Consider the following 8,765-nt stretch of genomic DNA (forward strand, 5'->3'; position numbering starts at 1 on the left):
TGCTTATTTTCGTGTGGATCTTCCAAGGTTCTTATGACCACCAAATTACCATGGGAAAGAAAGATGCATAATCAATAAACAGATACAATAAACGAGCCATCTTCATTACTACAATGAGACATTCCATGGTTATGCACAACACTATCTAAATAATTTCAGTATTAGAACCCTGTGGAAGAGTGAAAAAACAGAATTGAAGGTATGGTTATGCCTCCAGATAATGACCCTTGTATGCTACTAATAACTCCTCTGCATTTTCTCTGAACTGTGATATATACTTGTCCAAGAACATCTCCTCAGACAAGCACAACACATGAATATAACTGGGGACTTTCTTGCAGAGATTTTTTGATTTCAACAGTTGGAAGACTTTATATTGAGGAAGCACGCGATCCTCCATGCTGTACATTAAAATCTTAGGCTGGTGAATAAGGACTGACTTGGGCAGCATAACTGTATGCAAGAAGAATTTCATTCCAACTTTCAACTTCTTCTCTGATGTTCTAAACAAAGTCGGGGTTCTCTTGAACATTTGCAGGCCCTCATCCTTCAAAAAACCAAAACAATTAATTAGTTTCAACTTTCTCTCAAATGTTTTATCGCTCAAACAACTTAATGTATGAATTGCATGGACAAGCATTCTTGAATTTTCACGGAAACCCAAGTTTACAGCTCGAGAAACATTGTTTTCAATAGTAGACCGCTGTGCAACGAAAAGCCTTGGATGAAGTTTGAGTAGCAATGAAAGATGAGTTCCAAGAATGCCACAACTCTCCAAAAAGACGACATTCTCCATAATTCTTTTGTACTTTGGGAGTATCCAGCCACATCTGTGCAAAACAAGAATAAAATCTTTCTGGTCGTAGACAATTTTCCTAATAGCTTCAACTGAGGGGACCAATGTTTTCTTCAAGCTATGAGTCAAAATGGAGGGATTCTTTGAAATGAAGCTGCATAACTCGTAACCCTGGAATCCAGACATCTGAAAGAGCTGAATTTTGGGTCTCAAGATTTTCTCAACGTTTGTAAACAGTATCTGGGGTCTTTGACGAATCAGGGAGAGAATCTGGCTTTGGGAAAAGCCTATTTGTTTGAAGAAAGTGAGCACTAATAAGGGGTTTTGAGGGAATCTGCACCCTGAAACACGTTTGGAGACATAAAGGGATTGGGTTCTGGAGAACTGCAAGTCGGAATTCAGGTAATCAATTATTGAAGTGGTTTCGTTGAAGTGTAGGCAACGACTTTTGGTTGAGAAAGATAGGAAGAATGTTATAGACTGATAAGAGAATTGATTGAAAAGAGAAGATGAAACAGCATGGTGTGACTTGAGAGACTGCATTAGTTCTGTGATCGTAGATGAATGAATGCTTTGTTTAGAATCAACCAAAAAACAACGTATTTTTTAGGTTGTCTATTTCGAATTTGAAGTAACCAAACGTTGGCAGCCCTAATCAAGATAATCCCCAAATCTGATTCTCAAGGGTTTCGAAGAACCCTAAATCCCCAATTTCTTTAACCTTTCGTCTCTCGCTTGGATTTCAAACCCTTCTTCTTCATTGAGCACGGCCAAATCACGATGAAGAAGACTGAACCCTTTCTTGAAGTTGCGTTCTCGTCGACGGTGGGTTGCTTCGCGGGGGTCTATCTGGTCTGGTTTTTTGCAGGTACCGTGGTGGCTGTCGCATTGGCGCAATCGACATCGATTTCTGTCACGGTGGCCCGCGGTTCTGCTTGGAACGGAGGTGGAGGATTCTCACAATGTAGGTGTGTTCGTGTCTTCTCCGGGCAGCTTTTTTCGTCGCAGGTGGCTGCGTGGTGGCCGGCGCCGCAGTGATGGGGATTTCGCGTCAGAAAGTGCCCTCGTCGTCGATCTGATTTGCAGTGGTTCTGCAACGCGTGGCTTCGTCATCGTGTGGTGGTTCATCGTGGCAGCCTGGTTTCGCGAGACATCTGCTGGCTCTGGTTTCGTCGCAGCGGAGGTGTCTCGCAACACCGATCTGGTTGTGTTCGCGTAGGTGGCTCGCGACGGCGGCAATCTGGTTCGGGACGGCGGCTTCGCAAGCGGCAATTTGATTTTCCAGGCCCTTTTTTTAGCCATCAATGGCTGTGGTTTTCTCTGAAGTGTGCCGACAGAGATTCCGTTTAGGGGTTAGTTCATGCGCGTGGGAGAAGATAAAAACCTGATAAAATTTTTGTATTAAAATAAATACCTATAAATATTTAGTTTCAGTATAAATAAAATATTCAATGTTTTGGTAGTTTAATATTTTTTGTGAGTAAATTAAATCAAGAAGTTAACAAAATATTCAAGTTTAATACTTTTTGCAGTTAATGATCATAGTTAGTGAAAAATGTTAAACATCAGTGTTTATGTATATCATGCGAATATTGGTTGTTCCAAAAGAAAATTAATATTTGGCCAGATTACATACATGTGATGGTAAAATGTGATAATTAGAAGGTTTTGTTTTGGTTGATGATAAATCAATCCAAAGATGAATAAGATGGGTTTGTTGTTTGACATACTTCATTATCAATGTTTAGTCGTTACAACAAAATATTCTTAGTAGTTAATATTATTTATATTGTTGTCCAAAGAATATTGATGATGCATTAGATGTCTTGAGATGTGTTAAACCATTATTTAAATATATTTATAATTATTTATTTTTATGATGTGACATGGGTGTTTTACTTTTTTAATAATATTTGCTTTATTAGGAGTTAGTCACTTTTGTGGTTTATGTTTTATGTTTAAGTTTGTGTATGCCTACATTGTATTTATGCTTTCATAAACTAGCATGTTTGTCTCCTAAATTATTAAGCTTTCCAAGTTTATGCAAGGATCAAATGTGTTGGATTGATAGAAGACCAAGGAACAAACAACAAAACCCTAAGTTCAGCTCTGCACCTAGAGCTAAGCAACATTCGGGTTTGGCTGGATTCAGCCCAACCGGATTAATCGAGGATATGGGTAATTTAGGACATCACACAAACGTAAGCCAGCCCACACTTCACCGGAAGAAGACAACACCTTTGTGTGATAGGAAAGCGCAACACCTTCCAACGAGCACGAGGAATGAGCAAATTCTGAAGAAAAGAGGGAAGTTGTAGATAAAAGGTGAAGAGGTCGGGGGAAAAGAATATTATTTTTTTTATTCTTAAAGACATCATTTGTCCCAAGTTTCGTTTCTCTTTCTTCGATTTGGTCATATTTTTATGAAGGACAATGATATTTTGACAATTTTCTCTTATAATCTGATGTGACTTTTTTTATGTGTTAAAATATCATTTTATTTTTTTAGGTTAAAAAAATATTAATTTGTATAAATTATGATCAATTTGATTATTTTTTGTGACGACATTTAAATTGTTAACCAAAAGTGAACAACGACAATCATGTGTCATTTCGTGATTTTTTTTTTTTTTTTTTAAATTTTTTAAAAAATTTTAAAAAATTGTTCACATCCAAGTCAACATTATGACACATGGCAGTGTCATATGTCAAGCAAGTGTCATTACCACATACAAAGTCAGTATTATTGTCACATATTTTATATTTAATTCATACAAATTTTCGTTAATTTTATTCAAACAAATTGAATTGAATTGTCTTTTATTCTAACAAACTAAACTGAATTTAGTGAACCGAACAACGATATGAACCAACTGTTATGAACCAAACATTTTTTCTAATTACACTTTTGAATCAAACTATATTAATTTTAATTTGGACTATACTATTTTAACCGAATTGTACTATATCAATATTGTTCATAAAGTGTTTTTAAAAATGATAATATTAATTTCAATTCACTGTCGTGCTAAATTTAAATGATTGACAATACGAAGCAAAACTATTACATTTTATAAATTGTTTTCTACTTTTAATTTGTTTCATGTTTTCAAAGATTCGTATGAAAGTCAATTTCTCGAAGGAATTGGCTCAAAATAACAAATCCAACCAGTAAAGTATATGTTCAAATGAATCGAGAACAAAAAGCTATACACAAAAAACAAAAACAAGAATAGTTATTTTCACCATCATATAAAATAAAAATCATATTAAAACGAGATAATAATTTTGTAAACTAAAAGGAAAAAAGAAAATATAATAGAAAAATACAGGTAAATATAAATTTAAGTTATATAAAATAAATATTAAATATGTTTGTACACCTAACACAATTTTTTGCATGATCAAGGTTCTAGTTAGAAGCTTTAACCTTTATTTATTTATTTATTAATATATATATATATATATATATATATATATATATATATATATATATATCCGAATTCAATTTTAACCATTTTTTCTAATATATAATATTATAAATAATCCATAGTTCAATATAAGTTGATACATTATATCAAGTTTTAATTTGTAATTTAATAACTTATAATATTTTTGTTGATATTGATATTTATTACATATTTTTTGTATCATACATATTAATATGTATGATAAGAAAATATACAATAAAAATTAACATCAACAAAAATATTATAAATTATTAAATCTTGAAGTCTACCAAAATAATAGTGCAAAAATATGAGCACTTAAGTTTTGTAGGAACATGTCTAAAACTAAATCTTAGAAGTACAAGATAGAGATTGTCCATCATCAAGCAACTTCCCATCATTAAATTTTTCTTTTTTCTTTCACCATGATATTTCCATCAACCAATGGAGAGTTTAAAATAGAAATTGAATCATCCAATCAACCATTAGGCTCCCTTCAATTGAAGTCAAAGTATACTAATAAAGATTGATAAGGAGTAAAAGATGCAAAGAGAACATTGTCCTTTAAAAGTTTCTTAAAAAACAAATTTAATTGAAAAGTATCACAACATTAAAATCGAAAATATTTTATTGCTTACAAAAGAGCAACAATACGTAACTATTTTATATGATTTCATCGACAAAAGCAAATGATTTTAAGCAAAGAAACAATTATATACATTCGTTTAAAAATTCAAAAGAGGAAATACCGACTAAAAGTATAAAACTCCTATCTATACATTCGTTTAAAAAATAAGAAAAGAAAATTAGAGTTGACTCAAAATGAAAAAAGTTGAATATAAAGCATCTATACTAAACAAACAAGTAAAACCTATATTACATAAATTATCTTTTAATTTATTTATTCATTTTATTTATACTTATCACAAGTTAATGCATTTTCATAAAAAAAATAAAATAAAGAGAAAAATGGTCAGTTTTTGAACCAGAATAACCCTGTCCTAATATATAATTTTTTCTACCTCGAACAGAATTATTTCTCATACAATATACCTAAAATTTACCAAAAGATACCATTTAACTAAATAAGTTAAACCAGACACGAATTAATTCATTTATCTAAAACTTTAAATTAAGTCAATAAGATAAAAATCACTTCAAATATTTTCTGTCGGAGCAAGAAGAAAAAAACATTTGTAACAGAAAAAAAGAAGTATGTATGTGCTCCGAAACATTATGAGAGTGCTCGAATTGGGCCGCACGAATATGACGGGTCGGTGTCGGGCGCCCATTCTAAAACCCTCGCTCTTCGCACACACTGCTCTTCGCTTTTGTCTTCCTTCTCCTAAAACCCTCACCTCTCCACTCCATAGTTAGGGCTTTTCATTCTCCTCATCACTTCTTCAATGGCCACTCTTCTTCTCAGACACTCCTCTTCCACTTCTCGCCGCCTCTTCCCCTTAGCCTCTCAAATCCACTCTTCCGTATCTCGTTCTCCTCTCTCTACTCCCAGTGACTCCACCTCCACCTCCTTCTATTCTTTCAATTCCAATCCATGGTGGAGATCCATGGCAACTTTCACCAGAACGTAACACTCTCGCTTTCTCTTTTTCGTCGCAAAATTTAAAATATACAAGTAACAGTAATCGTTATTAGTATGTCTTTTACTTGTTTTGTTCATCTTATTGTTTGACTTTGCAGGAAGCCTCACGTTAATGTCGGAACTATTGGACACGTGGACATTGGAAGACCACGCTAACTGCGGTAATCACCAAGGTCTTGATTCACTCTTTGTTTAAATGTGTGTTGAGGTGGATGTTTTGGTGTTTATTACTCAATTAGGTTTGATCAGGTGCTTGCGGATGAAGGGAAGGCTAAGGCTGTGGCCTTTGATGAAATTGACAAGGCTATTGAAGAGAAGAAGAGAGGAATCACCATTGCAACGATATGGAATCGCACTCTTTTGGTCTTGCAATCGATTGTGTTGTTTTCTGTTGATATGTATGCTTGCTCTATATTTCGGTTTTCAGGCTCATGTGGAGTATGAGACTGCAAAACGACATTATGCGCATGTGGACTGCCCTGGACACACGGATTATGTTAAAGTAAGCTTTCGAATTTGGTTTAGTTTCTCTAAGAATGTTTTTTTTTATTGGAGTTATCAATTGCCTAATGGAAGCTGGGTGGCTAAGTTGTGGCGAACAAATTTAAGCAATTTTACCTTGTATAATAGTTAATTGTGGAATTTAGCATATTTTGGTGCTTGTGTAGCCTGACCTTCTTTTCAAAATGAGATGGAAAATTTATGCTAGGAATTTGGAAGTAGATTAGTTTGTAACAAAATATATTTTATAGGTATTGATTACACTGTATATTGGCAACAGCTGCATTTGTTAGATTCCTATTTTGTTCACTGTATGATTTATAATTGTCTGTTTTTTTTTTCAGAATATGATTACGGGAGCTGCCCAGATGGATGGTGGTATACTTGTTGTATCTGCACCTGATGGACCAATGCCTCAAACCAAGGAGCACATTCTTCTTGCTCGCCATGTAGGTATTCTACTGATGTGGTTTGTATATATATACCTAGAACGTCTACACCTTTCTCCTTACTTCTAGATTGACATATTTTATCTTTAAATGTATTATGTAGGTTGGTGTGCCATCTCTTGTTTGCTTTCTAAATAAAGTTGATGCTGTTGATGATCCAGAGTTGTTAGAGCTTGTAGAAATGGAGTTACGTGGTAGGGTGTTTCTCTAAGGCTTCTCTTCTCTTGTCCATGCTCAGAAAATGAATAAACCTGCTTAAGTTTCTGTAATCTTTGTGTTTGCTAAAATGTGTTTTTATGATAATGTTTTTTGCAGAGCTAGTGAGCTTCTACAAGTTCCCTGGGGATGAAATCCCGATCATTAGAGGTTCAGCGTTGTCTGCTTTACAGGGTACAAATGACGAGATTGGAAGACAGGCCATTCTAAAATTAATGGATGTTGTAGATGCATACATTCCTGACCCTGTTCGCCAACTTGACAAGCCCTTCCTAATGCCAATTGAAGATGTGTTCTCAATTCAGGTAAAAGGACCTGAACTTTATTTTTTGGGTTAATTTTTGAAGAAAGCAGATTCATTGAAGTAAAGATGGCCTCAGTTATAAAATTGTTACAATTTGTAATGTAAGTCTTGTGTTTTTATCATGTTCTATCACTTTCCATCTGCTCCAGTATAAACACCGTTTAGGTAACGACACTGTTTAAGAAGTACTATTTATTACTATTCTGTTTACGTTAAAATTGCTTTAAATTCCTTATATGCTCCTTCAGTTCACTCAAACTACAGCAATTATTGATGTGCTTAACATCATAAGCAGATGGGATTATGAACACTGGAGCATATGTGGAATAGATGTTTATAATACCGGTCATCTTTGTAACTGTGGTCACTTTAACAAATTCTTTCTTGTTCTTCTAAATCTCTAGTTAGGTGAAGGATAAAATTTCAAAATCTTAAATTTCAAATTCTTAATTCGGTCTAGGGTTTTTGAAGAATGAAAAAGGAAAGGAGGTAGCATTTGTTACAGCCTTGCTCTTTGTAATGATATGACGCAGTGGTAATTTAAATCTTAACATAGTGCTTTAAAAATTGTTGTCTCATATAATTGTTTTTTTTTTCCTTAAAGAGAATATCAAAATTTCTATTTTCAACACTTAGTTCTCTCAAAATCTGCATTTGTTTCATTACATATATTGGATTGTATGGACATAAATAAATATGGGGGCAATGGTTTCCATCATTTCAGCTGCTTTATATTTTTCATTTTGTGATGAAGGGACGTGGAACAGTTGCCACTGGCCGTGTTGAACAAGGCGTCATTAAAGTCGGTGAAGAAGTAGAGGTGTTGGGTCTAATGCAGGTATGTATGTTCATTGAGTCATTTCCTATATATAGCTGCCCTCTGATCCTTCCTGTTAATAAACTGATATTAATTATTCTTTCAATAAAAACACTACAGATTAATCAGAAACCTTTCATTAAAGACAAAACATCAATGTATATTAATTTCTTACAAACAAACAATAAACCAGTCGAAATTATTCCCCCCAAATAAACATTTCACATTTACTGTGCTTGAAATAGAAAAAAATGTAAAGTATAATAATGCTTGCATGGCTTAGGATCTTATTTTCATGCAGTATATATAACAGAATATTGGATGGACCCACATGTCAAATCACTCTCTTTGAGGTTCCCTGGTTTATCAATGGTCACCGTCTGTTGAAGGAACCATGCTTCCTCATGCTTGATGTACTTCTCAACTTCTTCTTCGAACTCTTGATAAAATTCGAAAACTGGTCATTTAGGTTATCCCTAGCATTAGCCTCGTCATCATCTCGTAGTGGTACAGGTGTAACGTTGCTCTGCTCCCGACCGATGTGGGACACGGTTCTAAGTTTACCCTTGGCACGTCGAATGAAACTGTTGAAAGTTTCATCGTTATCAAGTGAGGTGTTATCTGAGTTCG

General features: G+C 34.1%; 1 protein-coding gene across 1 annotated transcript; it reads right to left on the minus strand.

Annotated features, from left to right (window-relative positions):
• Positions 1 to 205: 205 nt before the first annotated feature.
• LOC146888953 (uncharacterized) lies at positions 206 to 1,339 on the minus strand. Its single transcript, XM_085670957.1, has one exon. It carries the CDS (start codon positions 1,337 to 1,339, stop codon positions 206 to 208), a length of 1,134 nt encoding a protein of 377 aa, XP_085527083.1.
• Between the last annotated feature and the right edge of the window lie 7,426 nt (positions 1,340 to 8,765).

This window comes from Vigna unguiculata, chromosome 1 (genome assembly GCF_037176805.1).
Source record: "Vigna unguiculata cultivar grain cowpea cultivar isolate G323 ecotype 2 chromosome 1, ASM3717680v1, whole genome shotgun sequence".
Classification (NCBI taxonomy): Eukaryota; Viridiplantae; Streptophyta; class Magnoliopsida; order Fabales; family Fabaceae; genus Vigna; species Vigna unguiculata.

Bases quoted from the DNA above. Each gene is read 5' to 3' on its own strand.
- LOC146888953 (XM_085670957.1), bottom strand. From the start codon at position 1,339: ATGCAGTCTCTCAAGTCACACCATGCTGTTTCATCTTCTCTTTTCAAT.